The 19,281-nt window shown below is 54.4% G+C and overlaps 1 protein-coding gene across 2 annotated transcripts in view; it reads right to left on the bottom strand.

Annotated features, from left to right (window-relative positions):
* KIAA1671 (KIAA1671 ortholog) overlaps positions 1-19,281 on the bottom strand; it is a 136,965-nt gene that overhangs the window by 96,036 nt on the left and 21,648 nt on the right. Inside the window, exon 5 of one of the 2 annotated variants that reach the window (XM_046640153.1) lies at positions 12,427-12,561. The exons of the other annotated variant lie outside the window; for it this stretch is intronic. Within the exon in view, the coding sequence (XP_046496109.1) occupies positions 12,427-12,561 (135 nt within the window). The remainder of the gene's footprint in view (positions 1-12,426; positions 12,562-19,281) is intronic. 2 annotated transcript variants of the gene reach the window in all.

Below are 19,281 nucleotides of genomic sequence, written 5' to 3'. Positions count from 1 at the left end.
ATGGGTGGTGCTTGAGACAGCGGATGGTCCGGCCACTGCGGGCGCCCCCGCCTGCCGCCCCGTTGGTCACTAACTCCCCATCCCCGCCTGGCCTGGCTCCTGGGTGTAGCCCCTGAGGCAGAGTCCCAGGGGACGGCACCTGCCTCTCTCTACCCGGCCGCCTCCTACGCACCCGTCAAGACCCAGCTTCCGTTGTACCCCAAGCCTTTCCGGCTCCCCCACAACCAAGTGCGGACACCTGCTATGGCATGGATGAACCGTGACAACATCCGCTCCGTGAAGGAAGCCGGACACGAGAGGACAAAGGCGGAACGAGCCCCTGTCTGTGAGGGGCCTGGAACAGGCAAATTCACAGAGACGGGAAACAGAGCAGCGTCTGCCTCGGGCTGGGGGGAGCTGGGGGCGGCAGCTCACCGGCGGGGCTCTCTTTTAGGGTTGAGTAAGATGTTCCCAAGGTGACTGTGGTGATGGTCACACAGCTCTGAACATACGAAAACCCACGGAACCGTCCATTTTAATGAGTGAGCTGTGTAATGTGTGAATTGTACCTCAATGAAGCTGTTATAGTTAAAAAGTGAGTCAAGTTTAAGAAAAACGTTAAGTATTAGTCCAGGTGTCTTGTGAATATGAAAAATTCTCAAGGCGATGAGAGAATGAGCGGAGTTTTGGAAACATCAAATTCACGCAGCTGGTCCTCCGGGCAGAGGCTCCGTGCAGGTCCCGTTCCCAGATCCAGCGCCTCCCAGCTGAGCAAGGTGGGCCCTGACTTCGCCTCTCTGAGCCTCAGCTCTGTCATCCGGAAAATGGGGACAAGAGCAGCCCCTACGTCGTACGGTGACCACGAGAATGAACGGAGCACAGCACCCAGCACATCCCAGGGGGCTGATTAGTGACAGCATCACCGAGGAGGGGACGGCGGACCGACCGCTAAGGGCACTTGGCTTCTCTTAGGGATAATGAAAATCTCAAATCGATTGTTGGACGGATGCATGACTTTGTGAGTTTACTGAAAAGCACTGAATGGTACAGTTAAAAATATGATAGGGTGCAAAACTAAACACTGTCTGACCATACAATCCAGCAAGCACGCTCCTTGGAATTGACCCAAAGGAGCCGGAAATTGACACCCACACAAAACCCCACACACCGATGTCACAGCCACTTTATTCGCAACGGCCCAAACCTGGAAGCAGCAAGATGTCCTTCCGCAGGTGAGAGGATAGACAAACTGTGGGCCATCCAGACAGCGAATACTATTCAGCACTGAGAAGAAATGAGCGATCAAGCCGTGAACAGATGTGGAGGAACCTCTAATGCATATCACTAAGTGACAGAAGCCAGTCTGCAGAGGGTGTGCACTGTACGATTCCACCTCTGTGACGTCCTGGCAAAGGGAACACTACGCAGACAGTGAAAGGTCACTGGGCGCCAGGGGTTAGGGGAGAGAGGGACGAACGGGGGAACAAGGGGATGTTTAGGGCAGTGACACTGCTCTGTGTGATGCTGCGATGGCGGATCCGTGTCGCTGTCCATTTGTCCAAACCCACAGAACGTGCCACCCCAGGAGCGAACCCTACCGTCAACCAGGACTCTGGGCCATCAGGATGCGTCAGTGGAGGCTCATCAGGTGTAACCAACGTCCCGCCCTGGTGGGGAGGGTGATAACAGGGGCAGGGGGTGCAGGCGATATCTCTGTACCTTCCCCTCAATTTTCCTGTGAACCTAAAACTGCTCTAAAAAAATAAAACCTTAAAAAAAAAGATGTGGGTGCTGCTTCCTTCATCCACGCCACAAATACATGCTGCATACCTACTGCGCACTGGGCACCGTGCTCAGTGTTCCTTGCCCTGTAGAGCCTCCACTCTGAGGGGGGAGGCAGACCCTGCATGATGGGAGGACACTGCATGGGTGTGCTGGCAGAGAAGAGTGGGGACCAGGGGACCATATAGACATGGCTCCAGGGAAGGCCCCACTGAGAGAGGTCATTTGAGCTGAGAGATGCCTGAGAAGAGGGAAGTGGAGAGGGAGGGAAGTGAGGAAGGAAGCTGGAGGAGAGCAAACAGCATGTGCCAAGGCCCTGGGGTGGAAACATGCCCGGCATGTTAAGGGAACATTCTGGGGCCGTGTGGCTTGAGTGGAGTGAGCACACGGCCTGTGCTGGGAGAGGAGGTGACATGGGTGGCCAGGGGCCAGGCCACACAGTCTTGCAGGCCGGCGTGTAGACACTGGATTGGATCCTGAGTACAAACGGAATTTCATCCTCTAGGAACAGATGTGAATGTGACTTCTCTCTAGGGCACAGCAGGTGCTCAGCCAGAGGGTGGAGGCCCTCTGGGGTGTCTCCATCGGTTGTGACAGGTGAAGCAGGTAATCGGGACTATTAGCAGTTGAAAGTGTAGACGTTTGTTAATAATTCCGTTTCCCCGAAAAATGAGAGTCAAGGTTACCCCACTCGTAGCGTCATTCTCACACAACGGCATTTCTACAGACTTCCTCAAGGAAGAGAGACAAAGGGACTAGGTCATCCTCGCCCCATGGGCCCCGGATGCCTCGCCCGGGACGTGGCAGCGCGCTGTGGGATGAACCGGGTTACCGAGTGAACCCATCCGCTCCAGCTCCCCTCCCAGCGCCCGCAATCCCGCGAGGCTCCACGAGGGCCCGCTCAGCCCTGGGGGCGCTTTGCAAGGAGCGCAGGTGTCCTGTCCATCATCCGCCTCCTGCAGGCGGGTCCGCGGCCTCAGTTCCCGCGAGCACACGGAGCCCCGGGGGCTCCCCTGGCACCCCTGACACAGAATCCTGCCCACGTCCCTCCACGTGGGATCCTGCCCCCAAGAGCCGCCCGACCCTTCCCCAGCACAAAGGGAGGAGTCCACAGGCCAGGAGTCAATCCAGGTGTTGCTGTTTCTTCCCTGTGTGTCCTTGGGTCAGTCACCTCCCCTCTCTGAGCCGCAGGTTCAGCATCGCTAAGAGGGGCATCTTCCAGCACCTCAGGATATAGTGAGGTCACTTAGGGGAAAAAGGGCCAGAAAGTGGCCCTCAGCAAGCCTCCTGAGGGTCCAGAGGTCAGTTTCCTCCTCTACAACGTGGGGACAATGAATACCCATCACTTGGGGTTCGCAAGGGTTAAGTGGGGTAATGGAATAATGTTCGTACGGTGCTTAGCACAGTGTCTGCCACACAGAGACCCAAAATATAACATATAGTCATAGTAACGACAGCAAACACTTATGAAGCACTTGTCACTCACAGAGGGACCCCGACAGCTCAGAGAGCCTGATGGGCACTAGTTCATCTAACCTCACTGCATTGCTAATGAGTGGCTCTATTATTATTTCTGTTTTACAGATGGGGAAACTGAGGCACGGAGCTGTTAACCCACAAGGTTACACGGCTGGTAAGTGGCCCAGTTGGGATTCAAACCCAGGCTGTCTGGCTTAAGATACGTGCCCTCTTCTGTACACATATGACATTTCAACTTAAAAAATTATTTTCTAGGCAACAAAAGAAACAGTAAGGGCTGGCCTCGTGGCTCAGTGGTTAAGTGCGCATGTTCCACTTCGGCGGCTTGAGGTTCACCAGTTTGGATCCCGGGTGTGGACATGGTACCGCTTCGCAAGCTATGCTGTGATAGGCGTCCCACATATAAAGTAGAAGAAGATGGGCACGGATGTTAGCTCAGGGCCAGTCTTCCTCAGCAAAAAGAGGAGGATTGGCAGCAGTTAGCTCAGGGCTAATCTTCCTCAAAAAAAAAAATGTAGATATATTGGTCCTCATCAAAATGAAAAATCTTGGGGCCGGCCTGGTGGCCAAGTGGTTAAGTTAGCGCACTCCACTTTGGTGGCCCGGGTTCAGCTCCCGGGAACACACCTACATCACTCGTCTGCAGACACGCTGTGCTGGCGACCCACAAACCAAATAGAGGAAGACTGCCACAGATGTTAGCTCAGGGACAATCTTCCTCAGCGAAAACCAAAAAAAACCTTTGTGCATCAAAGAGCACTATCAAGAGAGTGAAAAGACAACCCACAGGATGGGAGAAAATATTTGCAAATCATGTATCTGATAGGGGATGAATATCCAGAATATATATATAATACTCATACAACTCAGCAACAGGAAAACAAGCAACCTGATGCAAAGAAGATAAACAAGTGGCCACTACGCTCATGAGAAGATGCCCAGCATCCTTAGTCATTAGGGAAGCACATGTCAAAACCACAGCGAAACACCACCTCACGCCCAGCAGATGGCTACTATTTAAAAAGAAAATGGCAAGTCCTGGTGAGGCTATGGGGAATTTGGAACCTCGTGCGTTGCTGGGGAGAATGGAAAATGGTGCAGCCTCTGTGGAAAGCAGTCTGCTGGTTCCTTAAAAGTTAAACAGAGAATTTCCATGTTTTTTGAGCAATTCCACTTCCCGGTGTCTACTCAAAGTAACGGACAGCAGGAATTCAAACAGATACTTGCACATCAATATTCATGGCAGCGTTATGCACAGTAATCAAAAGGTGGAACCCACCCAAGCGCCCATCACAGACGAATGGGTGAACCAGGTGTGGTCTATCCATATGAGGCAACATTATTCAGCCTGAAAAACGAAGGACGGACTGACGCGTGCCACAGCACGGACGAGGCTGGAGGACATACGGTGAGTGAAATGAGCCAGGCCCAGAAAGACAAATATTGCACGATTCCTTTTCTATGAGGGACCTAGAATAAAGCAAATTCACAGAGACAGAAAGAAGAGTAGAGGCTCTCAGGGGCTCAGGGGAGGGGGCCTCGGGAGTCAGTGCTTTCTGTCTGGGAACATGAAGAGGTTCCAGGAATGGATAGTGAGTCTGTACCCAGGACCTGAACCCAGGCCACTGAAGCAGAGTGTCCCAAACTTAACCACTAGGCCACCATGCTGGCCCAACACAATACACTTTTTCACGGTTTTGCACAGAGTGCATCCGCAGCCTCCTGACTGCTGCCCCAGCTCCAGGCTCCCCTCTCCGGCCCCCTTTCTGCGATGCCCACTAGAGGGCGCTCCAAGCCGCCCCTCTGATGGTGCTTGACCCTGGTCCTGACTTTGCTGGCTCCTGGTGCCCCTGACAGGCCTAACACCAAGCCCCTTATTCCGGCCCTGAGGGTCCTTCTCATCCTGGGCCTTGGTGACCCCCTCCTGCCTCATCCCCACCGCTCCCCAGGTGCCCCCCTCGCAGCTCCTGGCAAACCCCATGTTCTCCCTGCCTTTCTATGTATTCACACGCCATTCCCCCACCTGACTCCCTTCCTCTTGGCAAATTCCTTCTTCCATTGAGTCTGGCTCTGACACTGTTCTGGATTCCTGCAGAGGCTATGATACCTCCCTCCTCCATGCCCATCAAAGCAACCTGTACCTACCCAAAACCAGCCTCTTTACAGTGGCCAGCAAGGCCTGGTGTGACCCAACCCTGCCAGCTCTCTCTCTCCTCATTCTCTCCACTCCAGCCCCAATGCCATCATCACCATAATTACCATCATTAGAAGCACTACTAAACACAACGAGCCCCAGGAACTTTGCACTTGCTATTCCTGCTGCCTGATCCTCTCCCTCTGATTCTTCCACGTGGCTGGGTCCTCCTCTAAGGTCTCAGCTCAAATGTCACCTGCTCAGAGAAACCCTCCCTGACTCCCAACAGGAAATAGCCCCAACAACCCTTTTCCCCAGCCAGCTTCCTTCTCAACACCCTATTTTATTTTCTTCATAGCACTTGGTACCATCTGAAAGTCTCTTTCGAGTCTGGCTTCTTGTTTAATATCTGTCTCCCCACACTAGAATGTGAGCTCAGGAGGGCAGGACCCACAGACATCTTGTTCACTGCTGTACCTAAAGGGCCATGACACACAGTAGGTGCTTAATAAATGTCTGTCAAATGAATGAATGGGTGCATAAATGAATGAATGATTAGTATTTATCATCCTGGATTCCATAATTACTTGTTTATAGACTATTAATATGATCAACTTGAGGATAAAAATGAACTTATTTATCTTTATAGCCTTAGAGCTTTGTATGTATTAATAACTAGGTAGAGGATGGATGGATGGATGGGTGGATGGATGGATGGACAGATGGATGGGTAGGTGGATGGATGGGTGGATGGATGGATGGACGGATAGATGGATGCATGGATGGATGGGTAGGTGGATGGATGCGTAGGTAGATGGATAGATGGGTAGATGGATGGATGGATGGATGGATGGATGCATGGATGGATGGGTAGGTGGATGGATGGATGGAAGGATGGATGGATGGATGGATGGATGGATGCGTAGGTAGATGGATGGATGGATGAATGGATGGATGGGTGGATGGATGCATGGATGCATGGATGCATGGATGGATGGGTAGGTGGATGGATGGATGCATGGATGGATGGGTAGGTGGATGGATGGATGGATAGAAGGATGGATGGGTGGATGGATGCATGGATGCATGGATGGATGGGTAGGTGGATGGATGGATGGGTAGGTAGGTAGGTGGATGGATGGATGGGTGGGTGGGTAGGTAGATGAGTGGGTAGATGGGTGGGTGCAGAGATAACTAGGTAAGTGGATGAATACAAAATGCTCCCATACAAAATCTCAGGCACAACTGATCACTCGCACTTTAAAACTGAGGAAACAAAAGCTTTCTGGTCTGGCTGGTTTTGATCCAGCAAAGGAACTTTAATCAGCTGAGATACAAGTGACTCCGTCTTCTCCAGCCCTTTCGACCCAGCGGTGAAAGACTAGAAGCAATTAAGAAGGGGACAAGCCGCGGCTCAGAGGATTCCTGAGCCTCCCCAGAGCCCAGTGCGCCGTGCAGTCTCTCCCCGCTCAGCGCTGCAGTCATGCTGCTAAAGCCAGCCTGACACCCTGGCTCAGCCAGGCAGAGAGGTCACCCTGGCCTCTGGGTCAGCTCCCCCCAGCCTGTCTGTTCCACTCGACCGTCTCTCCCGTCTCTGAGCCCTGCGCCCCAGCAGACTGGGGGCCTTGGACGCAGGGATCATGTCTTCCCATCCCTGAAGCCCCGTGCCCAGCAGCCTCTCAGGCCACAGCATCCAGATGCTAGGCAGATTCTCTCTTTTGTCCCATGCCCTGGTTTGGAGGCCCCAGGCTTCCTTATCAAGGACCTGACAGCCCTCATTTTCTTTCAGACTGTGTAATAAACAACGCTGTCTATGGGGCGAGCAATAGCCGTTTCCAACCTGGCCAACCGCCACAACAGAGGCTGGAAGACTTGCCTTTCGCAGACTCTCTTGCTGCTAGCAGTGGCCACGGGACCCAGTTCCTGCCCATGATATGTAGACGAAAGTCTCGTGTAAGCTTTTGCTTTCTTGCAGACTCAGCTGACATGGCCCCTCGGCTTCCCACTTCTTGCTGCCTGAAAGTGGACCTAGCGACTGGAAAAGTGGCAGCCACTTTGGGACCATGAGGCACAAAGCAGGAGGGAAAGCCCACGAAACTCTCTGAGATGCTGGGCCAAGCCAGCAGCTGCCCACCTCTGGCCATCTTGCTGGGTGCGGCAAATGAGCCCTTTCAGTTAAGCCAGTGAGCCAATTTCCTGATCCAGGTTCAATTCAACATGACATGAACACAGCATCATACGTGGGAATGCCAAGCAACACATTATCAGGAGGAGTCCACATCCTAGGCAAATAAAAAACCATAAAATCTTTATGCATGACTTGCTTTTTAAGCACAATCTTTGAGAAGCTATTTCCAGCAGTTCATACATATGATTTTTCAATTTGATTTTTTCCTTCCTATTGGAACGCCCAGTCAACCAACTCAAATTCAGAGACTCTATAACCAGGACCAGCGATGTGTCCACTGGGGACCACCTCCAGAGTTCCCTCTTATCGCGAATTGGCTGCATCCACAAGAATTACTATTCTTGTCATTAGAATCCAATTTCCCCCATCCTCCAGTCATTATAATAGAGTCGTCAGGTTCAAATGCTGTCAACCCTTCCACGACTGCCCTGGCTGATCCTCGTACAAAGATGGCGGCATGATGACGGAGCTGCCAGGAGGTGGCGACGCCTCTGGAAAACAGGAGCCAGAGTTTCATCAGCAAGAGATGTGGGAAAAGTCTGAACTCAGAATTGAAACCCACTCGGTGGTGTCCAGGAAGGACACATCCATCAGAGTAAAGTTTAAGAGCCTCCAGGCCACCTCCTGGGCTCCGGATGACAGCCATGAATGGAACCCAGTGTCACACCCCGAGACCTTTGCCCGAGCTGTTCCCAGACCACACCCATCCGGCAAACACCTGCCCATCCTTCAAGATTTCAAACAAGTGTCCTTCCTCTGTGAGACCTCCCCAAATGGACACAGGTGCTCCGTGATCTTGGCGGTGGGGAGCTCTGAACCACGAACGGGGCGGTAAGCACAGTGCCACAGCGCCCGGCACACAGGAGAACCCACCGCCATTACTCACACCTTCTCATTCCTCTATGCTGTATTCATAACACGCAGATAAATATTTGTCAAAGAAGCCGGAAGCCCCCACACTGCCCCCCATCCCCACGGGGCTAGTCACAGCCCCCAGCACGCCTCCTGCCTCACCCCATCCACACCTCTGCCTATGCTGGTCCTCCTTTCCGCCCGTCCCCCTCTCCTCCTCCTGCACCTACCTAGACCCTCCCAGGCCCCCCGGGACCGTGAACCCCAGGAGGCCGAGTGAGAGAACCTCTAGGGCCCTGTCACTCAGGGCCTGGCGCACAATAGGCCCACAAAGGAAAGAAGTCATCCCTGAAGGAGCCAGCAAATGCTAACCTACGGCTTTGGGAGAACATTCTCGAGGTTACCAGAGGCCCGCCACCTGCCCCATCGCAGGGACCCCCACGGCTGGTGAATCTGTGCCTTCATGGTCATGGGAGGGGCCCCGGGGTGAACTGCGGCCCAAGGCCACGGTCCACGGCTGACTCACCGTGTTTTATGATGGCTGCGTTTTATGATGGCTGCGTGAGTGCAGGAAAGGAGGGGGTGCCCACCCGCGGGCGGGGGAGGGAGGAGGCCCAGCCCGGGGCTCAGACTTGCCCTGTGGTCCCAAGGGCACTCCAGACAGGACCGAGGGAGGGGGCCGTGCAGCGAGCACCAGCCAGGGAGTCAGAGAGGCGGAATTCCAGCCCTGGCTCTGCCCGGCTGCTTAGGGGCCCTCGACCAGACGCCTCCCCACAGCGGGCCTCGAGTTCCTCAGCTGCACACACACTCCTAAGACGGGGGACAATTTCCTGTCCCATCAGTGGCTCTGCAAGAGGACGTATGAAAAAGACTCACCTGACGGGAAATAACCATCAACAGTGTGGCAGCAGGTCCCAGCTATGGGGCAGTCACCTCACCGGGCACGGTGCCAAAGCCAAACGCTTTCTCAGCATCATCTCGTTTCAGCTCCGTCCTCCCCCCATCACCAAGCAGGGTGGTGGGAAACCCAGCCGATGCGGAGGAGTCTGGACCCCAGACTCAGACCTTGGGAGAGGCGCTTAATGGCTCGGAGCCTCAGTTTCCCCATCTGTAGAATGGGGATAACCCTGCAGCTCACAGCATCAGTGTTATGGTTACTGGGAGGCCCCATTTTGCAGAGGAGGAGGGAGAGGCCGGGGTGGAACTCACGGCTCACAGCCTCTGCTAAGTGGTGCAGGGTGGCCGGACCTAATATCGCCCTCTCAGCCCCGGGCTCAGGGCATCTCGTTCGTTCCTCGTGCAGCTAATGCCCCGAGCGCTGCAGGCCCACGGGGAGAAAGGAGCCGGAGGGGCTGGGGACAGGTGGAGAGCCCCATCCCACAGCAGAAAGGGCCCAGGTCCAAGGCTGGAGGCGGCAAGGCCTGATTTCCATTCCAGCCCCACCACTCATGAACTGTGTGGCCTCGAGCAGGCGGCTTCACCTCTCTGAGCCTCAGTTTCCTCCTGGGCAAAATGGGATTCGCACTCCCTAACACGGGGGCGGAGTGGGGACTGGCAAGGCCTGAGACACAGCCTCAAAACACAGAGACGAACCTGCACCGACACCGGAAGCCGGCAGCACGAAGGCCTGAGTCAGAATGGCAACGGGAGGAACAGCAGACATGTGTCCGTGGCCCCCAGACACCTCCCGGAGGACAACGTGCAGGGCTGACCAACTGCCAGCAGGAGGGGCGGCCGGCAGGGCCCAGGGCTCAGGACCCCATCCCCACCTGGAGGGTCACCCTGGCTCAGTCAGGCCCTCTCTCTGGGCCTCAGTTTCTCCATCTATACTAGGTGAGGGAAAAAGGAGCGGAGAGGAAGGGGGAGAGAGGTGGGGGAGGATGAGGAAGGAAGGAAGTCGGGGAGAAGGGAGGAGAAGCCAGGCGGGAGAGAAGGAGAAACGCTCTGGAGGCCACAGAGACCCACCCTCATCACACAGAAGGACAAGCCGAGCTTTGTGAGGTCCACCCAGCCACCTGACCAAGGTCGCACTGCGGCTGAGCTGGAACCAGAACCCACTTCTTTCACCTAAGAGCCCAGGGTTAGGTCCCCCGAGTCAGGCTTCTAGAAAAGAAGAGAGCTGAACCCCACCACCACCCGCCATCCCCACCCCGGGGCGGCCGCTCCCCAGAACCAGAGGCGTGCGTCCTGAAAGCAGAGATGGGGTCTGACGCCCCCAGCCCTGTCCGGTTCAGACTAAGCACCTCCCACCATCTGCCTCCGGAGGAGAGGACATCAAGCACCCAGCAATGGGGCAGGGGCCTTGGGGGCCAGAAGGAGGGGGCCATGGGGAGCTGTGCGAGCACGCCAGGCACAGAGGCTCCTCGGTGACGGCGGGTGGAAGAGGAGGAGTGGCCGGCCAGGGAGGATGCGGCGAGCCGACTATAAAAAGAGGGGTCTTCAATGCCTTCTCCCCATAACCTTTTTCTTCTCGCACACACACAGAAGTTCAAGTACAATCAGATAAGCTGAGTCGGTGCCACCCGAGACGTAACGGAGACAAGGGCAAGAAAGAAATCCTCGGACAGGAACGGTTAACAAAAAACAAGGCAGGTCTCGAATGTGTGTGAGTCTGTGGCTGAGCTCTGAGCGCTCGGGGAGGCTCCCTGGGCTGCTGGGCAGACGCCTGCCGGGGTCTGAGTCCCTCCTCTGCGGTTGCCCCCAGCCCTACAATTTCTACTCTGCTGTCGCCACTCTCCCACCAGGTACCAGCACAAATCCTGCCAGGGGCGTCTTCTTCGTTTGTTTTACAGAAGAAGATACCGAGGTTCAGGGAGTGAATTTTCTTGCCCGTGGCCATCAAGCTAGAGGGACGGACCTAGGATCTCAGTGCAGAATCCCGTGTCCCCAAGACGTGAGATGAGGCACCAAGGTCACTGAAATGCACGGGGCTGTGCGATCATAGAGGAATTCATGAACAGAACCAGTGTCACCTCGTTAAAGACACACCTACCTCAGATGCCCCGACGTGGGGCCTGGAGCCCTGAAGGGACTTCACGAGCAAGTGCAGAACTCAGCATATCTCCAAGGATCACGGACTCAAGTTCAAAAAAGAAATTCCAAAAAAAAAAAAAATCGGAAGTGGCGCAGTCCTGGAACCCACCTGGGGATACTGAGGGTCCGGGGGAGGTGGTTTCCCCGAGGGGCTGTGCCTCACTCACCCACCTCCTCCCACAAGAGAGGAAACAGGCTGAGAGGAAGTGCTGGTCCCAACGAGTCACAACTACGTGACAGCCAAATGGAGACGCGGAAACAAGGATGATAATAAGAATGGTGATGATGGCGCTTATTAAGGAGTTTGCTGTGGACCCGGGACCAGGCCAAGCACTTCCTGCATCATCTCATCCAGGCCCCACATCGGCCCTGAGAAGTAGATACTGTCATTATCCCCATTTACAGACGAGGAAACTGAGGCCAGACGCCTGAGCGCACGCAGAGCTGGGATTTGAACTAGGCCATCCGGCCCCTTCCAGCTGAACAGTGCCCGCCCTCCTGGGGTCCCCACAACTCTCGGTCACTGTCCAAACCACTATGTGCTGGGCCCTACGCATGATCTCACTCCATCCTCCCAAGGGCGCGAAGGAAAGAGGAGTCCTGATCCCGCTTTCCAGGTGAAGAGACTTGAGTGCAGAGAAACCAAGTAAATGGCTCAAGGAGGCTGAGAGGAGGCGGTAGTGGGATTCGAACCCAGGACTTCCAGACCCTGGGACACGTGCTCTTCGCTGCTCGGTGTCAGGCAGCTGGGGTCCGGGAACCCGAGAGGAGGCAAGGCTCCCCGGCAGAGCCACCAAACGCCCTCCCCGTCCCGAACCACCACACAGCCAGGCAGACGGCACCCGGTTCCAGAGAGGCGCCTGCCCATCCTCGGCCCTTGGGCCCCTGGGCCAGCCTCCCTCTCAGCTCGGCCGCATTCCCAAGGCTGCCCGACGACCAGCACGGCCTGCGAGTTCCACTCCGGCCGCGCATCACTCACCATGAAGGGCCCGCTCTTCTTGTCGTTGCAGAAGCTGTGGCTTCTCTGGGGGCCCGAGGCCGCAGGGGACACCGGCTGCAGAGCCCGCTCATTGTCCTGCAGGGCCTCCTCCCTTCCCTGGTCCCGCGGCGGCACCTGAGGCACAGAACCCAAGAAAAGGGGGTGACTGGGGCCTCCCCATTTACAGGAAGAAGATGTTGCACTGAGAGAGTCCACTCTGTAACAGCAAGGACAAAGAAGAAGATGAAAGGGCCGGAACCTCCCCCTGCACACAGCGGTCCACCCCAGCGATGAGAGGTAATTTATAGGATCAGGACCGAGTTCAGCCTAGCCTCGGCCACTTAAATAACTGTGTGACCTCAGATGAGTGCCTTGACCTCTCTGAGCCTTGGCCATGTGGGAAAAGACCCATAATAACAGTACTCAGCTTCTGGGTTCATGGGAGAACCAAATGAGGACCAACCCATGGAAAGTGTGTGACACGGTGCCGCCAGCAGGGGGCAGACGTGCACGGGTCCTGAGGGCCTGGCTTGCTCCCCTGGTCCCTCCCCCGCGCCGTGCCTGACATGTGGGGAGCCCTCTGTAAGTCACCCAGCCTCATTACCGCCACTCGAGGCTCTTGGTGGCTTCATTTCAGAGATCTCTCCATGCATCCCAATACACGTGCATGGATATGTAGGGAAATACATATATTCCTATATAGGGAAACGGTACGTGAATAGAAGGGAACCAGAGATGCTGGTCTGAACCTCATCGTTTTTTCCCACTCAGTTATACACAGGGGATGCAGTCGCAGGCCGGTAAATACAGGACTCCAGGATGTGGACTTTACACGCCTCACACTCTCCCCACACAGACAAGGAAACGAAGACCCAGAGAGGGGAGGCATCTGCTTAAGAACCACAGCATGAGCCACGAGCAGGGCTAGATTCCCGATCCTTTGCTCCACAGCCTCTTTTTTTGATGCCTCTGGTTCTCCTGCAACCTCCCTGGCTGTTCCTTCTCAGCCTCCCCGCGTCTCAGAGGGATGTCTGAAGGCAGGTGCGCCCCGGGCCAGCCCAGAGCCTTCTCTTCTCCTATGACATCACCTCCTCGGGGATCTCTCACGATGCCCCGTAGCTTTTAATGAATACCACGTGTGCACAGACGACTCCCGACTCTGTCTGTCCATGTCGGGGCTCCGGCCTTGTGGATCCCACGCCACCTCCCACTCAGCATCTCTCTGCACAGCTCAGGCTCAACTCAGACTTCAAATGCCCACAGCAGGCCTCTCGATTCCTCCCCCCAAAAGACTGCCCCTCCCCCTTGCCCACTGCCCAGCTGGGCAGCCCGTGACCTTCAGGCGGCTCTTCATCCTCCTCCTCCTCTCCATCCTATCAACCAGGCGGACGCTCGGCCTTTGAAACATGCTGCGAACCTCACATCACAGACCAAAATTGACTCAAAATAGATCAGAGACCTAAAGGTCAGAGCTAAAGCTGGAAAACTCTTAGAAGAAAATATAGGCGGAAATCTTCATGACCGTGGATGAGGCAAGGGTTTCTTAGATAAGGCATTAAAAGCACAAGCAACAAAAGAAAACCGAATTGGACTTGATCAAAATGAAAAGCTTTCATGCCTCAAAGGGCACCATTAAGAAAGGGAAAAGACAGCCCACCGAATGGGAGGAAATTTCTGCAAATTTTATGTCTGATATGGGACTTATAACCGGAACATATAAAGAATGATTACAGCTCAATAATAAAAACATGAATAACCCAATGAAAAAACGGACAAAGGATCTGCATAGACGTTACTCCAAAGAAGGTATGCAAATGGCCAATAAGTACCGGAAAAGATGTTCAACAGGAAATGCAAATCAGAACCACAAGGAGGCACCATTTCACATCCACAGGATGGCTGCCATCAGAAAGACAGATGGTGACCACCGCCAGGACGTAGCGGAATCAGAAGGCTTAACACCATCGGTGGGAATGGAAAAGGGTGCTGTCACTTCGGAAAACAGTCTGGCAGTTCCTAAAGGTGAAAGCTAGACTTCCCGTCTGCGCCAGCACTGCCACGCCTAGGCGTCCCCCCAGAGGCATGAAAACATTCGACCACACAAAAACTGGTCCATGAATGTAATTCTGACACACGTGACAACACGGGTGAACCTTGAAAACATGGTAAGTTAAAGAAGGCAGTCATGGGGCCGGCCCGGTGGTGCAGCAGTTAAGTTCACACGTTCCGCTTTGGCGGCCCGGGGTTCACCGGTTTGGATCCCAGGTGCGGACATGGCACCGCTTGTCAAGCCATGCTGTGGTAAGCGTCCCACATATAAAGTAGAGGAAGATGGGCATGGATATTAGCTCAGGGCCAGTCTTCCTCAGCAAAAAAGAGGAGGATTGGTGGCATATGTTAGCTCAGGGCTAATCTTCCTCAAAAAAAAAAAAGAAAACAGTGACAAAGGACCACGTGTTGTGATTCCACTGATATGAAATGTCCACAATAGGCGAATCCAGAGACAGAAAGCAGATTAGTGGTTGCGCAGGATGGGAGAGTACTGGGGAAATGGAGAGTGAGTGCTCCACGGGCACAGGGTTTTCTGGGGCGTGATAAAGCTATTCTAAAATCGAGTGTGATGATGGCTGCACAACTCTGTGAATACACTAAAAGCCATCGAATTGTACACTTTCAATGGGTCAACTGTATGGGACATGAATTCTATCTCAATAAAGCTGTTACCAAAAAAAAAAAAATGCTATGAACCCCCCCATGCTCACCAGCCCAGTGTAAGCCCTGTCACCTCTTGTCTGAGGACCATGGCGGGCCCTCGCTGGCCTCCGTCCTCCACCGTGCCCCGCTCAGAGCAGCCGGGGTCTCCCTAGCACTCAGGGCGAGGCAGCCGTGCCCAGAAGCCTTCGCTGGCCCCCTTATGTTCCGGGCCCCGCCCACCTCTCCATCGCAGCTGCAGCCAGCACCCCCTGTGCCCACTGGGGTCCCTCTAGCCTCCACAGGACCAGCTCCTCCCAGCCTGGGGCATCTTCCCTTTCTGCTCCTGTGTCCTCCCCACAGATGTGGGCCTGGCTGGGTCCCTCCATCACTCAGATGGCAACACTCAGGCCCTTCCCATAAGACGCCCCCCCCACCCGCTTCGAGTAACTTCCGTCACCCTCTTGGTTTTCTGTCTCCCCAGGACTCGCCAATCTCTAAATGATCCCACTCACTCACATGAGGTCTCTCTGCCTCCAGATTGGTGCTGTCCTCTAGAACGTTCTGTGATGACAGAGATGCTCTCTGTCTGGGCTGTCCAATACAGTCGCCATGGCCACCTGTGGTTCTTGAGCACCTGAATGTGGCCAGTGCTCCTGAGGGCGTGAATATCTAATCTTGTTTAATTTTAACTAATGCAAATTTTAAAAAACCACACTCGGCTAGTGACTGTGTATTGATCTGCACGGCCTGATAAGTGGGCTGGGCCCTCCCAGCAGCCCCGCCGCCTAGAACAGGGCCCGGACGGGGTTAGTCCATTTATCAGTGTAGTCAATGAATGGAGGGGTGAAGGTCAACCCCCAAGGGCATCTGATTTCCTCAAACCTCCTTTGCATCAGGCCCCAGACCAGGGTCTTGACCATGTGTTATTTCATGATAAATCTCCAATAAGTCTGTGAAGCACGCAGGATTCCCATTTCACAGATGAGGAAACTGAGGCTCAGAGAGGTCTGGCAAGGTGTCCGGAGTCACACAGCTAGTAAGTCACAAAGCTAGGGCCCGATCCCAGGTCTGCCCAGTTTGCAGTCCAGGGCAGTTTCCTGGGAGAAATCAGATCTTGAAAGTACAGAGGGTCCATCTTCCTGATAAAGAACTCTGAGAACTCAACACGAAAAGGGCCGACCTTCCAAAAAAGAGCCGGCGGCACATAAGCGAGCGGTTCCGGGAAGGAAATACAAATGGCCTCACGCACGGGGCAAGGCGAGGGGCACCGAGCAGGGGCCAGGCCCAGAAGTCCAACAACACACCTAGCTGGCAAGGCCGATGGGGAACGGGCCGCCGCCCTTGCAGGTGAGGATGCAAACAGGTACAGCCCCGCGGCAGGGCCCTGTGACGCAATCCTGCAGAATTACAACCACCTTCGGCCCGTAGGCAACTGCTTTTCGGGACCCACGGATGCACCTGCGCATGCGCAGAATGACAACTAAGTGGTTTGTAAATACCGAAGGATCGGAAATACCATTCATCCCTACTGTTAAAAGGAAGGAAGATGCTCTCTGGGGCTGAATCCAGAATAAGGAAACAAGGCACGTGGCAGATCTGTGGGTTCGGCAGAGACCCTCAACCCGAGAACCCCCAGGGGAGCTTTTAAAGCTAACGAGGCAGACCCCACCCCGAGATTCCAACCTAACTGCCCGGGGTGAGGCCCCCGCATTGCCATCCTTTAGGGTTCCCTGCGTTACTCCGCCAGCAACCAAAGTTTCAACCACTCGTACAGAACGCGCTCTCTTATGGAAAGAGGAGGCAAAAACAAGACTATGTATTCACATTTGCTTGTATTTTCAGAAAGAAACTCTAAAAGGATTCAGACAAAAAAGAGTATAAGTGATTCCTGAGCGGGGAGGACGGTGAGGCTGGCAAATGAGAGGGGTGGGGGAGGTTTTATTCCGAACTTTATGTATTTTTGGAGCCTTGTGAACATATTCTTTCTTTTGAAACGAAAATAAATAATTGGATTAAAGGAAGTACAAGGATTGGGCGTGGGAGAAAGTTTCGATGAATGTTAAGTGAAAAAGAAAGAGAAAGCAAGAGAGGGGGAGAGAAACAGAGAGAGAGAGGGGAGGGAGGGGTCGCTTTAACTACAATCACAGCCACGCGGGGTCCACGCACAGAAGTGGCTGTGAATCAGGGAGTCCTCACCCAAAGGAGCGAAGACGCCCATCGAGATGCTCCCTGAGTCCTGTTTCTAACACAAAAACCCAAACCAACACAAACGTCCATCAGTGCGAGTCTGGGCAAGAGTTTGACTCAGTGATACCATAAAATACTTTGTAGCCATTAAAAATACTAAGGTGATCATGTATGCACCTATACTGTTAAGTAAAAAGAAGGCAAGCTGCGGGGCTGGCCCCGTGGCATAGTGGTTAAGTTTGGTGTGCTCCGCTTCAGTGGTCTGGGTTCGCGGGTTCAGTTCCCGGGCACGGACCTACACCACTCGTTGGTAGCCATGCTGTGGCAGCGTCCCACATACAAAATAGAGGAAGACTGGCACAGATGTTAGCTCAGGGCCAATCTTCCTCAGCACAAAAAAAAAAAAAAAGCAAGTTGTAAGATTTTCTGTAAAATGTTGTTATGTTTCCATAAAATGGTATGTGTTGCCTATATCTGTATCTGGACTAGCGTTTTTTGGCCTTGGAACTACGTCCCTTTGGGGCAGGATGATTCTGTGCACGGGGGATGCTGAGCAGCATCCCTGACTTCTACCCACTAGACGGCAGGAGCAAACTCTTCTCCAACTGTGACAGCAAAAAAATGGCTCAAACTTTCCCAAAGGTGCCCTAGAGGCAAGACTGCCCACGGCTGAGAACCACTAACGGGCCTGGAGGGGTGTGCCCCAGTTTGTGCCCCGGACTCATCACTCATCATCTGGGGGAGATTTTCTTTCTCAACCACGTTTCTATACTATTTTAAATTTTACACAAGCCCTCACTACTTTTGTAATCAGGAAAATAGAGCAATTAGAAATAAATATATACGTGACCAATAAGCAACTCTGCCGTGCAGAAGAGCTCCAAGGACATCAGAAACAGTGGCTGCAACTGGGGAACTTTTAAAGTACCCATTATACGCTCTTGGAAGGCGTGAATTTACAACAACCAACTTTTTGGACTTTGTGCTGCTTTTATGTATTTATTTTCAAGACCAAGAAGCAAAGATCTTTGGGCAGGTGAGGGGGGAAAACAAGGGGCTGCCCCATGGCCTCCCAAGTCCTTGGCGAGAAAACGGATCCCCTGACAATGAGCACTCCTGGGGCCTGTGCCCCGGGCGGGCGTCCAAGGCTGGGCTGGGGGCCCTCCCCACGCCCCACTCTCCCGCTGCTTGCGGGCCCCGGGAGCGAGGTGCTGGCAGACAGACCGAGTGTCACATTTCCGCGGCCTCTGCCCCTCTCCCCCATTCCCACAATAACGGCCGGGCATCTGCAGAGCCCGCGGGCAGCCTGCGCTCGCCACCACCCCCGGTGCCCGGCCCCCACGGGGCGCTGCGTCTCCATCAGCCCAGTAACTGTGCTTCCAGGCAGGAATCCTCGTTCATGCCAGGGAGAAACTGAGGCTCAGAGAAACTGAGGCACACAGCTGGTAAGGGCGGAGCAGAGATTCGAACGTGGCAGCTCGGGATCCTGGGTTCCCTGAGAAGTCGTGGGTTCAAAGCCCGACCCCACCACCCACCACCGTAACCCCGGGCAAACCTTCATTCATGATCCCAACTGGTGTCATCCTGCTTAATTTCCACCGCGTCCCTTTCTAGGCTGGATGGGGTGGAGGCACTCAGTCAGTTCCCACACTGCCCCCCGAGCACGCCCTTCCTTTCCCACCTCTGTGCATGCTGTGCCCTCCCCTCCGCTCCCCTCATCGGTCCGTCCAAATTCATATCCATCCTTCAAAGGTGGGCTCAGGCCAGCGCCTCCTCTAGGATGCCTTCCCAGGCCTCTTCTCCAGCCCCTCCCTCTGCACCGTATCATTTCCTGGCCGTGCATCACCGTGTCCTATCTCACCACAGAGATCAAAGGCTCCCCGGGGTGGGCTCCATGCCTCAGATTTCTTCCCCACCTTCATGGTTCCTCATCGGCCACCAAGTGGCCCGCTTGAAAGCTTGGGTATCAGGCCA

Source organism: Equus quagga, chromosome 15, assembly GCF_021613505.1.
Source record: "Equus quagga isolate Etosha38 chromosome 15, UCLA_HA_Equagga_1.0, whole genome shotgun sequence".
Classification (NCBI taxonomy): Eukaryota; Metazoa; Chordata; class Mammalia; order Perissodactyla; family Equidae; genus Equus; species Equus quagga.
This window is presented reverse-complemented; position numbering and strand designations above follow the sequence as displayed.